At 37.3% G+C, this 22665-nt stretch overlaps 1 protein-coding gene across 6 annotated transcripts in view; it reads left to right on the forward strand.

Annotated features, from left to right (window-relative positions):
- SUGCT (succinyl-CoA:glutarate-CoA transferase) overlaps positions 1–22665 on the forward strand; it is a 696086-nt gene that overhangs the window by 330053 nt on the left and 343368 nt on the right. For 5 of the 6 annotated variants that reach the window (XR_015724068.1, XR_006778824.2, XM_045793504.2 and 2 more), the window contains one exon: positions 1845–1947. Coding sequence is in view for 4 of the 6 variants with exons in the window: in XM_045793504.2 (XP_045649460.2) it covers positions 1845–1947 (103 nt within the window). In the remaining 2 variants the exon portion in view is untranslated. Of the gene's footprint in view, positions 1–1844; positions 1948–3783; positions 6176–22665 lie in introns of those variants that run through there. The other variant, XM_045793505.2, reaches the window with a different exon arrangement.

Here is a 22665-nt window from a genome sequence, read left to right on the forward strand (position 1 = left end):
CCACTTGGGTGAGTCTGGTGGTGATAAATTCACTTGTCTTGAAAACTTATCAGGTTAACCACGATAACGCTCTGCTTATGGAAACTTAAATGATTGACACCCGGATTGTAAAGGCTCCAGGTTCAAAGTATCTCTTTTATTCTTTCAACATATATCATTTTGGTGATGTATGTGTCTTAGGAAGTCTTGGCTAGGAGATGATTTTAACAGTCATTGAAAAGAAAAGAAGGATGCTAAGAATCGATTAATGTAAGACATTTCATCCTGCATGGTGGTGTTCCCATGAAAGAAGGTTTTTCAGGATATCGAAGTGAAATATTTCATTGTGTACTAAGTAGGGATAGTTAACATTACTGGCTATAATTCAAATGGACAATGAAAAATCTTTATTCATCAAAATGGTGACATTAGAAAAGTATCCTCAAAGTATTGATATTGTTTTTACCCTTGTTGTAAACAGTGGAAGAAGTAGTGCATTCTCCAATATAATTTCCCATGGAATATGCAAACCTAAGATTAATTCTTAGCTATGTCTAAGATTCCTGAGTAGAAGTCCATGAATACTATTTCTACTATATTTCCACTTGCCCTCCCTTAGTAGTGAAGCCTTCTGCTTGCTGCCAATAATCTATTTTACCTAGATAATCTATTTACCTAGATAACCTACCAATAATCTCTTTTCACCTAGATTATTAGTTAACTGAAAATAGTTTGCTATTTTAGCAATTAGTAATTATAAATTCTTCATATATTACAAATTATGACTGTTGAATTGTCTTTGAGGATTCAAGATTTTATTTCTGTTTCACTGTCTTAACAAGAAGAAATATAAGATGGTGAATCTCATTAATGAATTGGGTCCTCTTTCCTTTACACCTAATAGAGAAAATAAAGGCAATCAAATAAGCTTTTATGTCTGTGAAGTTTAATTGTAAATTATAGAAAAAACAAAACGGAGGTAAAGGACTTGGCTGGGTTTGAGTGCTGCTGGCTAAACTGATATATCAGTCTTCACATGCCTAGATTTGTTCTGATTATAAGTCATAGTGCAAATAAGTAGCTAAAGTTGTGCTTAGGCCAATGGTAGTGGCTGATAATTTTGGTGTATTTTAAATATAATGGAGGTGGAACACACAGCTTTCTTTTTTTCTAATTTAAAGATTTTATCTATTTGAGAGAGAGAGAGCACAGAGGGTGAGTGAGAGGGAGAAGCAGACTCCCTCCTGAAGAGAGAGCCCAAAGCGGGGCTCGATCCCAGGATCCTGAGGTCATGAGCTGAGCTGAAACCAAGAGTCGGCTGCTTAACCAACTGAGCCACCCAGGCATCCCAAACATATAGCTTTCTTTTAAAACAACTACATTTGTTTATTTTTTGTTTTGAAGAATAATTTAGTACATCAGTCTACCTTAAACTGATGTACTATGCCTGACACCTGAAAAACACTTTGCACAATGACATTATGCTCAGAATTGCATTTAATTATATTGTTATATTTATTAAGTGCTAAATACCACAAGAATTAAAACTCAGTCAAAACCATTTCCCACATAGTCTGTCTTCTCCAAGGGACTCTCTGTCAAAAAACACACAGGGACAGGAATAGGAGGGATGATATCTCTAATGGTGGACCTTCAAACAATGGGAGCTGGGTGGCTATTCTTGCCACTTCTGGGCAAGTCAAGTTGTTTCAGTTAGTCAACATTCTCAAAACTAGGAGCAAAGAAAGCCTAAGAAACATATTTTTGTTGTTATTGGTTGCTTCAAAAGAGAGCCATATGAGAAAAAAAAAAACGTTGTGTTACGTTCTTTGTAAAAATGCATCTTTTTTGGGGTCTGTTCCTAGGTTTGAAAAAGAAATGACCAGCAAGTGGTTATACCTCTTTGAAGGCAGCGGGGTTGCGTACGGCCCAATCAACGACATGAAGAACGTATTTACAGAACCCCAGGTTTGGTTTTTGAAGTTTTTAGTACATGGCAGTTAAAAACACAAGAAATTGCCTCTCTTTCTTTATCCAGAGTGATTCACATAAATACACGTGAGCCATTGGTCTTGAGCTTAAGTCACATAACATGATTTTTGACGGTTACGTTAAACCGTGGGTCTGAAGTAAAAAGAATCAGTTGAGAACAGGCTGTGTATAATCATACTTTTATGTCCATCACATCTAACATATTTCTGCAGCAGTGTCTACATAAAGTTTGCAAGGTCAGGACATTTGTTTCTCCTGAAAAATGCGAAATGTAGACAATTGAGAGGTTGGGCTCAGGTCCTCAGAGATCATTCTCTGTAGAAGGAAGTCTGACAACTTTTATAGTTGTAGCCCTCATCTCACCAGATGGCTATCTTAAAGTGTACAAAGCAAGTCATAGTTAATTTTGCAAATGAGAGGCTTTTGTATGTTTTGATTAACAAAGTGCATTATTTGTGAAGAATCAGTTGTATTTGAATTGAGATTTGTACTGTACAATTCTTATAAGCTTCTTTTCGGGTGCCAGGAATAAGGATCACCTAAACGTAAGTTTTTTTCTATAACATTGTTCAAATTATTATTTGTAGATGTTATCAAAATAGTTTTTGATTTATTACTTTAATCAGTATCACTGCAAGCAATTTACTGTTTCTCAGATTCGAATATTAATCCCGATACGTAAAGGAATACCATTTTTTCTATGAAGCTTTCACTATGATTATTCACATATCTTGTCAGCTTCCAACACTTCAAATTTATAGGTCTAAGAAGATTCTTTCTACTGCAACCGCTTTTTCTTTCAAATGAATTATTGAAAATGGAATATGATTTTTCTAAGGGGGAAGAACTTTGTTGAAAACTGACCTACCTCTTTAACTTTGGTACCTATCTTTTACATGAGTATCTGCTTCAAGGAGACTTGACGTATTTAATTCAGTGTTTATAATATTTACTGGAGAAAAAAAGTGAATGGATTCAGGAATTCTGCTTTGTGATCTCTTCCTGCCAAGAATATGGCAAGGCTTTGTCCGCAATAAAACAATGGCTGATAAGTATTTGAGATGAGGGGGCCTCCTGGATCTGTACTGAGTTTATGTGTCAGGGTCCTCGCTGCGTCAGTGGATTAATGCCTGGTGATTAATGGCTCCTTGGCGACGAGGTAGCAGTGCGCACACTTTGAAATGTACTAGACCCGAAGGACCAGTTTTCTCACTTCATAACTTCGAATGAGGCCAAGCTTTGGCTTTAAGTCGTTGTGGGGGAATGGGTGGGTTTTACTATTATTTTCCTCCTTAAAAGTGGTACCGAGATGGGTAGGAGTTGGCGTTTGACTTGATTCAAGGGCACATCTCTGTAGAGATCATTTCTGAGAGTTTTATCATCAGCATTCCTGTCGCTCCACCTGTTTCTTCAAGCATAAAGACACCAAAGTAAAGAACGTTATTTTAGGGGCGCCTGGGTGGCTCAGTCGGTGAAGCATCTGCCTTCAGCTCATGTCATGATCCCAGGGTCCTGGGATGGAGCCGGGCATCAGACTCCCTCTCACTCTGCCCTTCCCTCTGTTTGTGTTGTCTTGCGCTTTAAAAAAAGGAAAAAATATATATATATGTTCTAACATTACCCATTTTCTAGGTATTGATGAACAAGGAACCGAGGTTCCACCCTTCAAATTGTTCACCTAATGGGCTGCTTCAGATTGAATATAGGATAATTAGGTTTTTCATTCCCAGTTTAATTGCTTTAATCATTCTATCTCAACTCTTTTGGACCCACATGAAGTTTCTAATATTGGTCTATGGCATTTTTTTTTAGTACTTCAGTCATTTTTCAAATGGAGAAGATTGATGTTACCTAAACCAAGATATCAACTTTTGCTACTACCCCAGGAGTCTCTGAAAATTGCCTTCTTATCCACCAAAACGTAGATCCTGTTACCATTCTAACATCAAAAATTCTTAATCATCCAGTGATAATTACTGACAATTGTACTCTGTCTGCAAGAGTAGAGTTCGTCTCTTTTATATATAATTTCATTCTTTGCAGTTTAAATACCAAATGTACACAAAATTTATCTGGAGTTTTAGAAAGACTAGAGAGCAATGTATTACTGTTACATTTTAAAAATTAGCGCAGACGACTCAGGCAATTATATGTAGGACTGTTTGGCATGAGAGCTAAGGACACTTGGCTCTTTTAAAAAGAATTCCATATCATTTTGAGTTTTGAAAGGAATGTAAAATGTGAAAAAATCAGGGAGTTGTGTTTTAGGACTACTTTAAAAAGTTCCTCTGACAAACCTTTATTTTACTAACATACCAAGGGCTAGGGATTTAGCATGAATTTAGTAATTCTCTTCCCTTCTGAACAAATAAATTTAAAATCGACTTAGCAGATATGCAGTAAATGTTGTTGATCAGTGAATGAATGAGTTGGTTAACTCTGCCAAGCAGAGGTTTTCCAAGTGATCAAGGGGCTATTGTGCACCCCTGGGTGGGGCTGACAACCTCTCTCTATAGCCTTTGTTTGGAAAGCGCTGCATAATGGTTAAGACCACGGAGTCAGAATTGTTGGGCAGTTCTAGAAACTTACTGAGCTTTAGTTTTCTCAACTGTGAAGTGGTGTAATAGGTTCTTTTCTCTATATTGTCGTGTTACATGAGATAATGTTTATCAAGGCAGTAGGGATTGCCAGAGGTAAAGGCTCAAGACACCGGATTAGCTCTGATTACGATGGTACCCTTTAAAGTAATATTTTTGTTAAAAAACACCTTCTTCAGTGGAGACCTTTGTTAAAGGTTATATTTTTGTTAAAAAACCACCTTTGTTTGGTGGATACAAACAAATTCAGTGTGGCTGTGGGGATGGGGATCCCTAGCTTAAAAATCAAGCTGTAATATTCTTTTAAGGAAAGGCATCTGCAAACTCCGTGCCAAGAACTTCTGAACCCTTCATCATTTCTGATTGCTGACACTCCTCTTATTTTTTATTTTCCGTTAAAGTATCATTTCCGTTTAAGGTGTCCTCCCTTGTTTTTCCCCTGATGAGCTGTAGACTTTCTTGGCCCGGGGTGCGTGGAACTGGCCACTTGTGCTCAGATGTGGGACCGCGCCACTGGCGCCCGTGGCTGGCTCTCCACGCGCCCCGTGCCAGCACAGCTGCTAGCTCAACTGAAAACTGATTTGGGTGAAGTACAAGGCCTGGAACATGGAGCCGGAAGTGAGGCTTTGATGAAGTGAAGAGGGGTATGTCTAACCAAAAAGAAAAAAAAAAGTCAGAAGCATCAAAGCACAGGAGAGGATTTTCTGGGGGCCTGCTTATCAAGTGGACCATTCACATCTCATCTGTGGTTTGAGCTCAGTAGACAACAAAAATGGTCTTGATTGTAGAAACTATTTCAAACCTAAATAATTTCATCATGGCCTCATGTTCTGAGGAAACTTGATTTTTTTTTTGACTCAGCTGAGAGAGCAGATGATTTCTTTTCCCCTTGGGTAGATGCAAGGTTGTCTGCCCTTCAGCCTCTGATTATCTGCTGCAGACACTGCCCAATTGAAGGAATCCCCCAAGCATCCACTGTGAAGGCAGTCAAGAATACTGTGGGGGTTTTGGTCTGTATTTACAGATCACTTAGAGAAATTTTGATCCAAAAGCCTTTTAGTGGTAGTTTTATTGTTTTTCTCCCTCGGTGATGAATTATCTGTGGAAAACTCTGTGTATGCTATAGAAGTGTAATATGGATTATCTGCATATAGATTTCAAGAGTCATTTTTTTAAGTGCTTTCTTAAAATATCTTTTTTTAATCAGGCCAAGATTGTGCAGTACATTAAAGGAATTCTTAAAAAGTTTAAAAAACTTGCTAGATGACCTCAGTATGGTCCTATTTAACATACCCTGGGGAACATGTGCATGAAATACATTGTGGTTTGAGGTTTTCCAACCCAAACAAACTTAAAAGAAAATGCAGCTTTTAATAGAAACTATACAGATTCCTGCAAAAATAGGTATGGATCCCACCACCGAGAGCATTTAACAGCATCATTATCTACCATGAGAATCAAAAGAGATTGTGTTATCCTGTTTTTTTTTTTTTTGTATTTTGCTTAAGGCCGTGTATTTGGCGATTCTAAGTGTATTCTATGAACTGTGCAATTAAAAAATATATAGATATGGATGACCAAATCTGTGGTTGATTTTTTTTTTTTTTTTCTCCTTGATGCCATGACCCATGGGTGGGGAAGAGAGGGCAATGGGTGTTGCCAGGCTGGTGTTATTTAACAGAGCCTTCACATTTCTACCACACAAGTTGAATCCATCAGGTGTAAGACATCACCCCGAAGCATCACTTCTGAGAACTATGGGGAGGGAAGTATCAGAACTGAAATATCACAGCTGGCCCTGATTTTAGCTGGTGCCAAACACCTGCAGGCTAAAAGGATACCAAAACAAAACCCCACCCCGTGGCAGCAAGCCATCCCTTAACAACCCTTACTTAACTTTGTATCACCATCAAAATTAATTTAATATTTTCTACAGAAACCTTCTTCTTCCTGTCCCAGAAGGCCATTACAAGTCCTTTAACAAATCTTTTCGTATGGGATAAATAGGTCATAGAAGCAAGCAGAGCGAAGTATTGAAATATTTGATAGCTTAAAATTATCTGTTGTTTTCATATCATTATTTGTGGAAGCCTGTGAAGTTGGAGGTTTTATTAATCTCTAGGCTAGCTCATATTCTCCAAGCGATTTGGTTTTTTAGCACATTCTGGCAAACTATCTGAGCATCTGGAAAAAAAAAAGCTTTCAATATTCATATAGTAAGTGTCAGAAGCACCCCAAAATACAAAGCTGTTTTTCAAGCCCTTTCTACACTCATGCATGCACGCGCTTCTGCACGCGCACATGTACACACTCACACACACACACACACACACGCATTGTTGATGCATTTTAAAGATTGCCTTCTCCATGACACTAGCTGATATTTATTGAAATGCAGTTCTATAGTCCTGGAGGGCTTACGCACCTCAAGCACAATTATATCCTTGTCTCTAACACTGCTGGGGAATACACACATACAGTGCTCCCTGCAACTGGAAAACAGTCGATGAAGATCTAAGATAAAACAGTATGTCTGGAAATAATTCCTGGTAGACAAAGGAGATAAAAAAATAAATTTTGTGTGTATCTCTGAACATACATGACACACTTTAGATGGTGAACAAATTCACATATAGTATGTGTGTGTTTGTCTTATGATACCTGGGGATAACACTTTAAATTTTTGAAGAAATAGTGTGCTTTAGGCTTAAGTGATTAAGTGAAATAAAAATGGAGCGTTTAAACCTTCAATTTTATATTAAAATATAAAGTATTAGGCAGCAGTGTCTAATTTTATTTTGTTGAGTTTCAAAGAATCCTAATGCAAGAAGCCTCATCTCTTACTATGTAAGAGGAAACCCACTGAAATGTCAAATAAAAATTAAGGATGTGTAGTATAACATTACTGGCATTTTATGTTCATTTTTTAAATATAGCTAAGAAATTTGGAGGCACCAATTTCTTTGAACTATAACACAAATATACTTAGATATCCAACTGGAATGCCTTGGACGTTACTTGATTGATGTTGATGGAAATAAGATTGTAGAATTTATGTTAAAGAAAAAAGCCTTCTTTTGATCTTTTTATGAAAATGTGAGAGGCATGGTTCAGGGCAAAGGAAAATGTAGTTGCTTATTCACTCAGACATTCATTCACTCATTTAGCAAATAGTAATTGATGGCTGTCACGTACTTGCCCTCGCTCTCTCTCTCCCTCCTTTCCTTTCCCTCTCTCTGTATGTATGTATGCATACATATATGTAATGCATGTACTACACAAGACTATATTATGTACAGTATATTATACATATAGTCTTGTATTAGGTATTTGGCAAGGGGAGGGTATGATGGAAAACAGTGAATCAACAAAGATAAAGCTGTTCAGCATGCAAGGAGGTCCTATAGTCCACCTTAAGGTAAAGTATGTCCAGTGTCACAGAAGAGTTACACATAAATGTTCTGGGTATTTTAGCAGTGAGAAGTAATAGGCATAAAGAATCCTATTTAATGAATTAACAAAAGTTTAAAATCTGGCAAAGAGTTGCAGAAATGTCTTAATCACTTAAGCACTATTACAATCCCACTGACTATATTCCTACACTGTACCTTTTATTCCCATGACTTATTCATTCTGTAACGAAGCCTGTATCTTCCAACTTACCAAAGAACTCTTTATCCTTTTAAATACCTGTTGTAATCAGTTTGTCATATTACTAATAAATCCCTTCTCAATGATTAAGAGGAATTTAATGGAGGATTTCCACTTTTACTGTTCAGTGATTTTGAAATGATTTGTGACCTGAGAATATTGGAAAGTTTCCTCTTTTTTTTTCTTTTTTTTTTGTACAGTTATTCTCTCTGTATGTGTTTTTCTTTCTCTTACAGCCAGTATTAAAGGCTATGATTTTACAGATTTATTCAAATGAAAACATTTAACATTTTCCTTACCGTTTTATTGTAGTTATTACATTAAAAAGCATTTTAGTTGTATTATTGGTGGTACCGAACATGAGCAATGATTGAGAGGGACTGAGCACCACTGATGTTTGAAGAACTTTTCTAAAATGATGAAGGAGAAAGAGATACAAAATGGTGTATTCAAGGCCTACAGGGACCTTGAAATGGAGTTCTACATTCTTTAAGAACTCAGCAGTTAAAAATGGAGCCTGAATTAGCAATTTGTCTCTTTTACTTTGATTACCTGTGCTTTAGGTGTTGTACTAAGAAACCATTGCTTGCCTAAGGACATGGATATTTACAGCTCTATTTTCTAAAAGTTTTATAATTTTTACATCTTACATTCAGGTCTATGATCCATTGTGTGTGTGTGTGTGTGTGTGTGTGTGTGTGTGTGTGTGTGTATGCTCATGCTATAAGGTGTGGAGTCTAACTTCACTGTTTTGCATAGGGATATATCCAGTTTTTTTAGTATCATTTGTTAAAATCACTAATATTTTCCCCGTTGAGTTTTCTTGGCACTGTTGTTCAAAATCAATTAGCCATTAATAAGGGTTAATTTTAGAACTTTGGTTATTTAAAAGTGTTTTTATTTCTTTCCACATTTGTATGTATTTCTCAACCTTTCTAATGTTGATTTCTGATTTCATTCATTGTGTTTGAAAAACATACTTTGAATGATTTCAGCTCCTTTGGATTTATTGAGGCTTATGTTATGTCCCAGCATAGGATCGATCCATTCTGCAGAATGTTCGCTGTATTTTTAAGAATGTATATCCTGCTGGAATATGCTATAGATGTCTGTTAGGTCTTGTTTGTTTTTACCATTGTTTAATTCTTGCATTTCCTTGTTCATCTTCTGCCTAGTCTCTATACAGATTGAAAGTTGGGTGTTGAAATCTCCAACCATTATTTGTGAATTGTCTGTCTCTTCTGTCAGTTTTTGCTTCATATATTTTGGACTCTGTTGTTACATGCATATATGCTTACCACTGTTATATCATCTTTAAGAATTATCCCTTTATCATCATAATAAGGAATGATTCTTTATCTCTAGTAAGATTCTTTGTTTTAACATCTATTTTCTGATATTAGTGTAGCCACTGCATTCTCTTTTATGATTGTTGTTTTCATTGTACATCTTTTTCATCCTTTTATTTTCATCCTATTTGCGTCTTTGAATATAAAGTATCTCATATGTAGACATAAGAGATAAGCTGGATCCTGTTTCTTTAATTCTATCTGAAAACGTATGCCTTTTGATTGAATTGTTTAAGCCATTTATACTCAGTTACTATTGATGTGGCTGGATTTACACCTGACATTTTGCCTTTTGTTTTCTATGTGCCTCATGTCTTTTTTATTCCTCTGTTCCTTTCATTGTCTTCTTCTGTATTAAGTAGATATTTTCTAGCATAATATTTTAATTCCTTTCATAACTTTCAATGACATTTTGAGCTTATTTTTTATTGGTATCTTTAGGGCCTATAACCTATACCTTAACTTATCAGAATTGACTTCAACTTCTTTTTATTTGAGTATAGTTGACACACGATGTTACATTAGTTTCAGGTGTACAACATAGTAATTCAGCAACTTTATGGGTTATGCTGTGCTACAAGTATTGTCACCATCTGTCACATATAGCACTAGTACAAAACCATTGACTCTATTCCCTGTGCTGCACCTTCAATTCCCATGACTTATTCATCCCATGACTGGAAGTCTTTATCTCCCACAACCTTTCTCCCATAATTGCACTATTGGGTACTTACCCAAAGAAAGTGAAAACACGAATTCAAAAAAATATATGCACCCCTCTGTTTATTTCAGCATTATTTATAATAACTAAGACATGGGAAGCAACTGAAGTTTCCATCAATAGATGAATGGATAAAGAAGGTCACACACACACAGACACACACACACACACACAGAGGAATAGTACCCAGCCATAAAAAATATGAGATCTAACCATTTTTGACAACATGGATTGACTTAGAGGGTCCTAGAGAAAGACAAATACCATGTGATTCCACCTTTATGTGAAACCTAAAAAAACAAAACAAATGAATAAAAAAAACAAATGAAAAGCAAAATCAGACGTGTAAATACAGAACAATCTGATGGTTGCCAGAGGCAAGAGGGGTGGGAAGATGGTCAAAAAAGAATTGACTTCAGTTTTATACTGATTTAGTTACAGTGAAATCTGGAAACTTTACTCTTATCTATCTATCTATCATCTATCTATCTATCTATCTATCTATCTATCTATCTATCTATCTATCTATCATCTGTCTATATTATAAACTCAGCAATACACTGTTATAGTTATTAGTGTATATAATGTTATATTAAATCTTTTAAGACAGCTGATCAAAGAAATGAGAGCAAATATATATTTATAGAATTTTTATATTAATCTTTTTATTTTATCTTGTTTTCCTAATTTCTACCTATGGATTTGAGTTAACGATTTGAGTTGGATCAGATGTCCTTTCCTTAATCCAGTACACCTTTTTGCTGTTATCCACTCCCCATATGCTATTATTGTTAAATACATTACATTTATATATTATAGGTCCAACACTACATTTATATACATATTGTATATTGCAATAGCTTTTTCAATCAGCTAAGAGAAGAAAAAATATGTAATTATATCATTTTTATAATTGCCTCTGTGATTATTTTACTGGTATTCTTTCTGTGTATCTGTGTGTGGATTCATCGTGCTGTATGGTATCATTTACTTTTAGTCTGAAGAACTTTCTTTGATGTTTATTAAAATATAAGTCTGCTACCAACAGATTCTCTCAGTTTTGGTATAACTGGGGTTGTCTTTAGTTTGCTTTCATTTGTGAAAGATAGTTTTGCTGGATACAATATTCTTGTTTGGCAGTCTTTTACTTCTAACACTTTTAATATGTTGCCTTCTGATTTCCATGATGTCTGATGAGATGTTATATGTTAATCTTATTCAGCTCCCTGGTATGTTATCAGTCATTTTGCTTTTGCTCCTTCCAGGGTTTTCTCTTCGTCTTTGAACATTTTGAGTATTATGTGTCTGGGTGTGTGTGAATCTCTTTGCATTTACCATACTTAGATTTCACTGAACTTCTTGGATGTATAGACTAATGCTTTTGATGAAAACTTAAATGCAAGTTTTAAGCCATTTGTTCTTCAATATTGTTCATCTCTTTCTCAAAATCTCCTTCTGGTTCTGCTATTTATGTGTGGGTTAGTGCTCTTAATGGTGTTTCACACGTCCCTAAGGCTCTGTTCTTTTCTTCCTTTTTTTCCCCTCTCTTCTTCAGATTGCATAATCTCTATTCATCTATCTCTAAATTTGCTGATTCTTTCTTCTGACAATTCAAATACATGGTTGAGCCCCTCCAGTGAATTTTTCATCTCACTTATTGTACTTCTTGGCTGCAGAATTTCCATTTGGTTCCTTTTAATAATTGGAATATTTCTATCTCTCGATTGATATGATATCTTTGATGAGACATTGTCCTCATATCTTCCTTTAATTATTTAAGCATGGCTTTCTTTTGTTCTTTGAACATATAGCTGCTTTGAAGTTTTTTGCTGCTAAGTCCACCATATGGGCCTCTTCAAAACGTGGTTTCTATTGCAAGCATTTTCTTTCTGTGTATTGGTCACACTTTACTGTTTCTTTGCATGTCTCATAACTCTTTGTTGATATCTGGACATACTAGATCCCCTTCGACCCCAGAGGCTGTTTTGTTTGTTTCTTAACAGGTCTAACAACAGTGACTTGGCTGCACCAATTCTGTGAAGCCCATTTTCCTTGCAACGCATAACCCCTGAGGTCCCAGCTCAGATGGTTTCCACTTGCTTTTATCTTTTACCTGCGGGTCTCTCCTGAGTTGGCACAGGCCACTGATTGGGCAAAGGTCGTTCTTAGCCAGTTAGATTCTTATCCTTTGTAGTTGGTTGTGTGTGTGACTTGGAAGCTGCTATCACAGTAAAGGGAATTTACTTTTGTTTTTTTTTTTTTCTTTTTTCCTCCTTTCAGCGAGGGACTAATAGTTCGGGAATATCCTCTGTGATTTGCTTCTGAGAGAGCACAACCTTGGACACTCACACAGTTGCCCAGACTTCCAAATATAAGTGTGATATGATATTTAAGCGTAGCCTCCTAGGCATCACCCCTGGGTCAGAGTAGCTTTACCTAAGTCAGTGTTTGGTCAGAGATTGAGCCAGTGCTAGTGAGGCTTTTGATGGATGGGTCAGAATGCAGCCTGGTTAATGCTTTCAGATCTGTCTTTACGTCTTGCTCTGATTGCTCCTAGTGGGCATAGCCTGGCATGCACGCACCCCTTCCTTAACATGAAGAGTTGATTGTGATCCCAGGGGCCTTTTCCCAAAGGTCTCTTTCCCTGGTTCTCTCTTTTAAATTTTTGGTGATTATCCACTGTTTTGCTTGTGTTCTGGAGCTGCCAGCTTTCTTTTCATTGCTCTCCACAAAGATCCCTCTTGTTTTCAACAACCCCCTTAGGTCGTTAGGCATGGAGTTTCCATCCTTTCTTAAAAAAAAGGGCCAGCCCCCTCAGGGAGAGCAGTGGAGCTCTTCATTTTTATGATCTACTGTGTCCTTCTGGCTGTGCCTGCCTGGGATATAGCTTCTGCAGTGCAGGCCAGGGGAAGTCATAATTACAGTCGCCTGTCCCTAATGGGATACAACTATAGTCCCGGAGTGAGAGCTGGGCAGAGAGGAAGCTCCCATTATCTTGGCCTCACCTGCTTGGAGTAGAATGCTGGGTTAAAGTTTTCATCACATGGAATTCTGGAGCTTGGTGGTGGTGGTGGAGAAGGGGATGTCAGTGGAGTGAGCCATGGCTCAAATGCCAGACTCTCACTTCTTTCTAAGATTGAGTAGATTTTCTTGAGAGAATATTTCTTCATCTGCTGTCTGCCCTTAAAATAATTTCTGGGGATTTGAAATTATTTTTAACAATAATTTCCACAACCCAACTTGCTGTGTTGTTGAGAAAAGGGTCTGCTGAGCAGTTTACTCCATCATTTCTGAAGTCCTACCCCCTTGCATTCCACTCTGCCTTTCCAGGATATCCTGAAGTTCTTTACCCTATTAGAATATCCATGTGCTAAATTTCTTTTACTTTGTACTTTGTGCTCACCCTCTTCCCACTTATAGTTGCACATTTAAGAAGGTCTGACTGTGCTCTGCTGGGCTTCTTGGTCTCCTTGTCCTTACCTTGCTAGGTTTTGTCTCGCATTCATTGCTCCTTTTGAAAGACAAGCGTAAGAGTTTTATGGTAGTGTTTTCAGAGTTTTCTCCAAAAGAACACCTGGCTTAGAATCATCCAGGGGCCTTGTTAAAATTCATATTTCTGGAGCTAACCAAGCCCAGTGGTTTTTAATGTCTTTGGATGAGGTTCAGGAATTGGCTTATGTAGATTTCCCAGAATTATTCTGGTACAAACTGTATTTTGAGAATCATTATAGGGGATGGTAGAAGATTAAGTTGGAAGTGTAACTTGGGTCCTAATCGTGAAACACCTCAAATATTACTCTAAAGGACTTGGATTTTCCCTGTGGGCTGTGTTGGAAACAAAAAATGGCCTTATATATTATATATATAGTACTAAGTATCTTCTGTGTCCTCTCACCTTCCTTGATGTATCTCCTTTTCTGTTACAGACATTTTGTGTGCTCCTCACTTACTCACTAAGGACTTAGGGTCCTCATCCTTTTTTTTTTTTTTTTTAAGATTTATTTATTTTTTTTATTTGACAGAGAGAGAGAGAAAGAGAGCATAAGCAGGGGGAGCAGGAGAGGGAGAAGCAGGCTCTCCGCTGAGCAGGGAGCCAGATGCAGGGCTCAGTTGATCCCAGGACGCTGGTATCATGACCTGAGCCAAAGGCAGACGCTTAACTAACTGAGCCACCCAGGCAGCCCTAGAGTCCTCATCCTTTATTAGTCTATGTCTCCTCTCCTTTCTTTGCCTCTGACTCCCTACCAGCTCAGCATTACCTCATCTACCATTTCCCTCAAAGCTCTTAAAGCATCACTTTGTTTCTTTCTCTTTCAAATAAAAACTTAACAGACTATTTCAGAAATCCAAATGAATTTCTAAACAGATCCTGTGTGTATAGAGTTATTTTTAATGTGATTGCTTCTTTTACCTGCTTCTCTGTACTGCCTTCCACTCGTGTCACAAGAAAAAGGGACAATAACCTTGTATCTAAATTCTGAAATATTATCAACGTCTAAAATTCTTGAAGATTGTCAGCCTAATATAGGCATTGATTGAAAGTGAAGACTTTTCTAACAAGGCTGTGTAAATCAAAAACTTCATATGTAGGAAATATTAATTTGTTTGCCAGGTGCAAGATGATTTGATGGATGCTTTTAAAACCACAGGAAAGAAGATCTTCTAGAAAGCTTTTGCCATAGATCAATTAGAAGATTATGTTGCTGAATGATTCATCTAGGCATCACATTTTAAAAGCCTGAACTAAAATGATTATGGTAGGTCTGGAAAATAAGAGATAAAAGCCACACTAAAAAGAATTGACTGGACTCAGTGACTACTTGTATATTGGTAACCCTACAAGTTAGAGTCAAAGATACCATAAGTATTTAGTATCCAGAATATATGCGGAATTCCTACAGCTGAACAATGAAAAGACAAATAACATAATTAAGAATGGATAAAAGATTTAGATAGACACTTGTCCAAAGAAGATATACAAATAGCCATTGAGCACGTGTAAAGATGCTCAGCATGATAAATTACTAGGGAAATATAAATCAAAATTATAGTGTGATATAACAAGTGTGACTGTAATGAAAAAGACAGTAACAGGTGTTGTTAAGGGTGTAGATGAATTGGAACCCTCGCACAGTCCTGGTGACAATGTGAAATGGTATAGCTGCTTTGGAAAATAATTTGGCAGTTCTTCAAAACGTTAAACATGCAGTTATCATTGGACCCAGCAATTTTATTCCTGTGTATAAGAATTGAAAAAAATATGTTTGTACAAAGTGTGCCCACATATGTTCATGGAAACTTTATTCATAAAATCTAAAAAGACACAAACAACGTGAATTTTCAACAGCAGATAAATGGATAATCAAAATGTGGTGTATCTATACAATGGAATATTATACATCCATAAAAGTGTATGAAGTACTGATACATGCTACAGCATGAATGGCCCTTGGAAACGTTATGCTCAGTGAAGAGAGATTCACATAAAAGGCCACCTATTGTATGACTCTATTTATGTGAAATGTCCAGAGTAGATAAAACCCATTCAGAAAGACAGAAAGTACATTATTGGTTTCCAGGGACTGAGGGAAGGATGGGGATAGGGGACTGGTTGCTAAGGAGTATGGGGTTTCCTTCTGGGGTGGTGAAAATGTTCTGGAACTAGATAGTAGTGATGGTTGCACAAACCTGAGAATATATTTAAAGTCACTTTAAGAGGATGAATTTTATGTTATATAAATTAAATCTCAAAATAAAAACAAAAAGATACCATAAGAGATTAGAAATTCATTGTCAAAGCACAAATTAGTGTTGGGAGGGTTTAATTTGTTGTATGGGGTTGAGCACGGAGAATAGTCTGAGTTAGGTCATGAGTTTTATGAAAGAGTAGGATATCTCATATACTCCCTAAAGCTGGTTCCTTTGTGTTTATTGGTCTTTGTGTCCCTAATTACAAGCACAATGTAGACCTACAGTGTAGTTGTAAACAGGATGAATAGAATATTCACACATTCTTATTATTGTCCCACAGATTGCTGAGACCTTGTCGTTTTCATTCCACTCTTTTTCCCTTTTTTTTCACATGACTTTGGTCATTTCAAGGTGATTGGGTTCAGACTAAGTTCTGATTAGCCTTTGAAGGGAAATGGTCCTAATGTCAGTTCAATTTTCTAACCTTTTGAAAAGCTGTCCAAATCTGGGGGTGTGTATATACCACCTCATAGCCAGTCTGGGTTCTGGGTGGTGTATCTGTTAATTCAGTTCTCAAAGTGTGATTTGTTGAACTTGACTTATGCATGTGTCCAGGTGTTCCTAAGTAATGTAATGCAGTTATATTCCCAAGTTCTTCTCTCAAGATCTCCTTGGTAATTTCCAGTTTCCTGGGGTGCCTCTTTTTGGTCGTCTGTCCAGGTACTATGGCTTTAGTTATGCTACTCTCCTGTTCACTTTCACAACTGCACCTGTCTTTGGGGCCAATTGGCAATGGGACAGTAAGAGAAAAAGTACAATCAGATTTGAGTCCATCCTTTGAAACTACAGTTCCATCAAACTTCAAGGAATGTTCCCTTCCCTTAGGATTTTGGCTTTTGCTGGCTCCTATTGCCTCTGCTTGTCAAAGCTGCTGCTACCCTGTCACCACAGCATTGCCAGGGAGCTGGGGGGGGTAGGAGAATAGATAAAAGAAAGAGAAAAAATGGGGGGTTTCCACACTCTTGTTGAATGTGCATTCCCTTTCCCATTCCTTGAACCAGAACTAAAAGGCTTCTCCCTGCACTTTCCCAGTTCACATCTATCCTAATCCATTCAGGCTGCTGTAACAAAAATGCCATAGACTGTGTCGCTAATAAACAACAGAAACTTATTTGTCACATTTCTGGAGGCTGGTTCAAGATCAAGATGCTGACATATTTGGCATCTAGCGAGAATCCACTTCCTGGTTCATAGCCCGCTGATTTTATGCTTTGTCCTCTCCTGTCCCCTCCTCCCTCCAAGAGGGAGCTCTTGGAGGTCTCTTTTATAAGGTGTTAATCCCATTTTTGAGGGCTCCATCCTCCTGACCTGATCCCCATCCCACCCAGGACTCCACTTCCAAATACCACCCATTGGTAGACTAGATTTCAACATAAGAATTTGGGGGGGGGGCATGGGGGATGGGCACAAATGTTCAGTTTATAGCAAAGTCCTGTCGCTCACTTCTTTGTTTCCTATGTGACAAGTTCAGACCAGGGGATACAGCAGTAAAAAAATGGGTAAACTTACTGCTTGTATAGTGGTATTTGAATTCTGTTCTTCCCCAATCCATCTGCTGCTGTTTACTTTTGAATCCTCAAATAGCTGCTCCATGTATTCTGTCGAGGTTTTTTAGCCACATTCAGTGGGAGACAGTGTAGAGTATACTTATTTCTCTGTAGTACCCAGAACCTGAATGTTTCAATGTTAAAGCAAAATTTCTTACTATTTTTAGAAGAGTTCCTGAATAATTTTCCTTGGAGAGAACCCTAACATAGTTAAGTAGAAGTGCTCAAAAAGTTAATATACTTTGTCATGCAAATTAGGATTTTCACGAAATGTGTGATCAAAACAAAATATAGAAATAAATTGAATGGAAAAGGTCATTAAATAACTGGAAGTATAATATAGAAACCCAGTTTTTATACTGATTGTAAGGTAAGCAAATGTCATAGTCTTTAACATTATATTTGTATAAATATACTTATACTAATGCACTATTTCTTTTGAGTGCTTTATATATTGGGGTTTTGTTTACTTTTTTATTAAAATAAAGGGTTTTCTGCTAAAGAGAAAGAAAATCTTCTGACCTGTAGGAATGAATCGCTAGCTTGTCCTTAATCCACTTTCCATAAATATCAATTTTCTGTGTCAGGCATTTGACATGTATCCAGCACTTCTTCACTGTTCTCTGGCAAATGAAATATTTTAGAGTGTGAGGGAAAACAGAATTTTCAGAAAGGGGAATAAAGTATCAGAGCCAGCAATGGTCAGAGAGACTGAGGAAAAAAAAGTCAATTTTCTTGTTTCTGAGCAGTACTGAATCTTAAATCATTCACCCAATTTTTCACAGCAAATACAGTATAATTCATCGTGTGGTGACAGTGAGGAAGTGCTCACAAAATGATGGGAACATGGAAGAAGTACAAAAGAGCCAACTTCAAAGAGTTTCCAAGGGTCAGAGTGGGACAATCTGAGTAACAAAATAAATATAATGTAATTATAGTAATGAATTGTAATCCATAGAATATCCATGAGTCCATCCTCAAATAAATAAATAATTGAATCAATAAATAAATACAGAAGAATGGAAAGAGCTGGTCAGATTTTAGGATCCCGATTAATAAACACAGAAGGAATGAGGGAAATGGAAAATTACCTTTAGGTAAACAACACAGTAGAAACCGTTGCAAGAAAGAACCAGTGATGGATGCTAAAATTACAGTGAAAAAGCGGATATTTGCAGAATCTTAAAGTATCTCTCCATGTTCTCAGTCACAAAGGAAAAACAAATAACTATGCTGAGAGAGTCTTACTGATACCAATTTAACCAAGTGAGCCAAGTTAGTATCACCAGTAATAAGATCTATCAGCATCAGGACACCTGGGTGGCTCAGTCAGTTAAGCGTCTGCCTTTGGCTCAGGTCATTTTCCTGGGATCCTGGGATCGAGCCCTGTGTTGGGTTCCCTGCTCAGTGGGGTGTGTGTTTCTCCCTCTCCCTCTGCCTGCCACTTCCCCTGCTTGTGCTCTCTCTGTCTCTCTGACAAAAAAAGAAAAGAAAAAGAAAAAAAAGGTCTATCAGCATCATGAGTCCTTTGAAATGATTCATAACATCACCTTCTTGCCCAAAATATGTAATTTTAATCTAATTGTGGGAAAATATCTGACCAACTCAATTGGAAAGACATTCTATAAAATCCCTGACCAGTGCTCTTCAGAAGTGTCCGGGCGATGCCAGGCAGAGCCTGAGGAACTGTCCCCGATGGGAGAACACTAAAAAAGGTATGGCAGGTACATGCAGTATGTGGGATCCTGGATTATCTCCTGGTCCAGAGAGAATGGCCAGTGTGATCCTTGTCAAGATTCAGTTTCTCGGTTAGTAAGTAATAGAGTACCCATGTACTGTGTTTGGTTTTGATAGTTTTATGGTGGTTAGGAAAGCTGTTAATGGGAGAAGCTGGGTGGAGCAGTATTTGAAGACTGTGCTTTGCAACTTTTCTTTAAGTCTAAAATTATTTCTTAATAAAAAGTAAAAAAAAAAAACCCACAAAAAATTCTGATTTCAAATGCCTCACATTCTATAGCTGCAAAAACAATGGGGCTTGCGTTAAAAAAATTAAAGTATAAAGGGACAAAGGGGAAGTCTTCTCGAAACATGCAAAATAAAATTTCAAATTTCATTGCCTTTCTCTCAGATTTCCGTCACTTTAAAACAATGCTTATTTAACTGTCAGAGGACTGTTTGATGCCATTGTTTGTGTTTTCTCACATTTCAGATGGACCGATTATAATAATTCTCCCTTTACTGTTTCAGAGACATGAAACACTGAGTAGTTGAAGCCCGAACTATTCCTGATATTTCTGCATCATAGTTGAGATTTTATTTCTGATGCCTGAGGACCACTAAGACAGCCATGCACTCAATCAAATGTTCAGATCTTCTCCACCCAATTGTAGTTGATTCCTTGTCAAAAATTTAAATGAAAGATAATTTAAATTCATTTTTCTTTACAAAACAGATTTTTGCTAATTTATAAAATGTAATTAAAATGTTACCAGAATGCAGTTACTCTTGGAAATACTTCTCTACAGATTCTCAGTTTTGCAAAATAGATATGTCTCATTTAACTTTTATGAAAAATGGTTAAATTTTCAAAATTGGTTTCAGATGCTGTCCAATTTCTTAGCGGTGCGTGGAAGTGTCAATAGTTGTTGTAAGCCCTTATATATTGTCAGGCAGTGACTCTCAAACAGGATAGTCATTAGTCACCTGGGAACTTTTTCACAACAGAGATCCTGCAGGCTCCAGCCACAGGGATTCTGATAAGACAGGCTAGTATAGAGTTAAGGATATCTGGATTTTTAGAAGATTCCCCAAGGATTCTATTGTAGAAGCACAGCATGCTTTGGAAGGCGGAGAGTGTTGTTTATGAACATGGTCTTTATAGTTGGACAGAACTGGCTTTTTTTCTGGCTCTGCCATTTCCTCGTGGAGTGACTATGGGCACCCCTCAACCTTCCCATGCCTCAGCTTCCTCCTCTGTAAAATGGAAGTTTTAATGATTTCTGCCTTATTAATTAAAAAAAAAATACTTCAATGAGATAGTGCATGTGAAGTACTGCAAGGGAAGGCACTTTTTATTAATTCTTTTTTTTAAGACGACTAGATGTTTTCTGGAAAATGCAATGGTGGATGGGTAAGTACGTCAGACAGCAGCATTAACCAAGCAAAGAAATGGGCGATGTGGAACTGCCTGGGGGGTGGGTGTGAGAAGCTCAGATGGTGGGTCATAGCTGGAGCATGGTATGTGGAGGAGATAAGGTAGGAGATGAAAATGGGGAGCCCGAGAGTCATTTCATGGAATACTTGTACGCCGTGCAAGGGTTCGATCTGTATCCAAAATGTCAGCCCATGTAGTGTGATGCCAGCTACCGGAAGTGGAGCAGATGAACTCCTACAAGCATGCTGGTGATCCTGGGTAGCAGTGAAGCCCAGGCCCATGCAGGATGTAGATGTGCCTATGGACAACCATCCATGACATATGCAGAGTTTATCAGTTTCATGGTAGAAATTCAGGATAGAGGATAGAATTCCTTAGGTCCAAGTCGTATTTGACAGAGCCTACCCAAAAACACGCGTCGGAGTTAGTAGAAACTTTTCATTCCTTGTTTTATATCCTGTCAGCCAGAACTCTGGTCCTGAACCTCTCATAAACTCTAATTCTGCTAATAATCCAGCTATAGATGACCAGTGTGTGAGCATTGTGAAGAAGTACTCTCCAGGTAATAGGAAATCGGCTACTTTAATAATTATAGGTATTTGTGGTCGTCTTGGGGAACAGTAGTATTCCTGTGTTGCAACTGGACTAACAGATCTCATTTTAAGCCCTATTCCTAGCCATCTCGGATTGTAAAATCTGTTTTAGAGAGCTTTCTCCAGGATATGGTTCAGTTCCTAGTCTCATGGAGATCCATCTTACTTATCCTCGAATTATCACTGCAGCAGGGGAAGCCGGGACACCTATATGCAGGAGCATATAGTAGACTAAGTACTAAGATGCTGCTCTATACTCTGGGATCCTCTGACCCAAGGCACACAATGACATTAGGTCATTATGTTATTGAAAAGGTGGCTTTTTTTTTTTTTAAGTGACTCTTATCCCAAACAAGTTGACTAATGCAACTAGGGCTTACGTAAGTTAGGAAATTCTCCTGGCTGGTGATGGGTAGTAAGGAGGGCACGTATTGCATGGTGTACTGGGTGTTATATGCAAGTAATGAATCATGGAATATTACATCAAAAATTAGGGATGGACTGTATGGTGACTAACATAATATAATAAAAAATATTATTAAAAAAAGGAAATTCTCATGCAAATAGTGGCAATTGCATGGTCTTTAGGCTCAGAGAAGTATATTTCTGCAAACTATAGTAGAAGTACAGTGAAAGAAAGACTATTTTTTCAGAGACTGAGAAATTTATATGTGGAAAAGAAGATGCTTTGGGTTATTGTGATGTGTCATTGTTGGTTCTTTATTTGTAATGATGTAATTGGTGGCAGATGTTGATAATGGGCTATGCATGTGTGCAGGATGGGGATATATGGAAATTCTTTGTACCTTCCTTTTAGTTTTGCTGTGAACCAAAACTGCTCTAGAAAATAGTCTTTAAATATGCAAAAAGGAAGGTGCTCTAACTAGAGATCCCTGTTTCCTTTAGATGAGGCTTCACAGTAATGAAATGGAGCTACCACAGCTGTTTGCTGAGACCTAAAGATCACAGTTCATTCATTGTCAAATATTTCATGAGTTACCTGAGTGTCATCTGTGTGTAAAGCAGTGTGCTGAGTGCCAGGGAGAAAGAATCACAATACTAGGTTGACTCTAAGCATAGGAGACTAATCAATAAATAGGAGTACCAAATAATTTCTTTGCAATGAGGGATGTATTTGCCTCAAGCCTGAAATATGTTATATCTATCTATCTGCCAGGGTGTCTTTTTCAGGTATTAAGGAACTTGTTGAGAAGCAGGTTAATAATTAGGACATTGTTGACAAATACTGGATTCGAAGACCATTGATGGTTTTTAAAATATTTTTTTGACTTTTTATTTAGAAATAGTTAGATTCACAGGGAGTTCAAGAT

The sequence above is a fragment of the Ursus americanus genome, chromosome 3 (assembly GCF_024610735.1).
Source record: "Ursus americanus isolate L20-20 chromosome 3, mUrsAme1.1.p, whole genome shotgun sequence".
NCBI classification, from domain to species: domain Eukaryota; kingdom Metazoa; phylum Chordata; class Mammalia; order Carnivora; family Ursidae; genus Ursus; species Ursus americanus.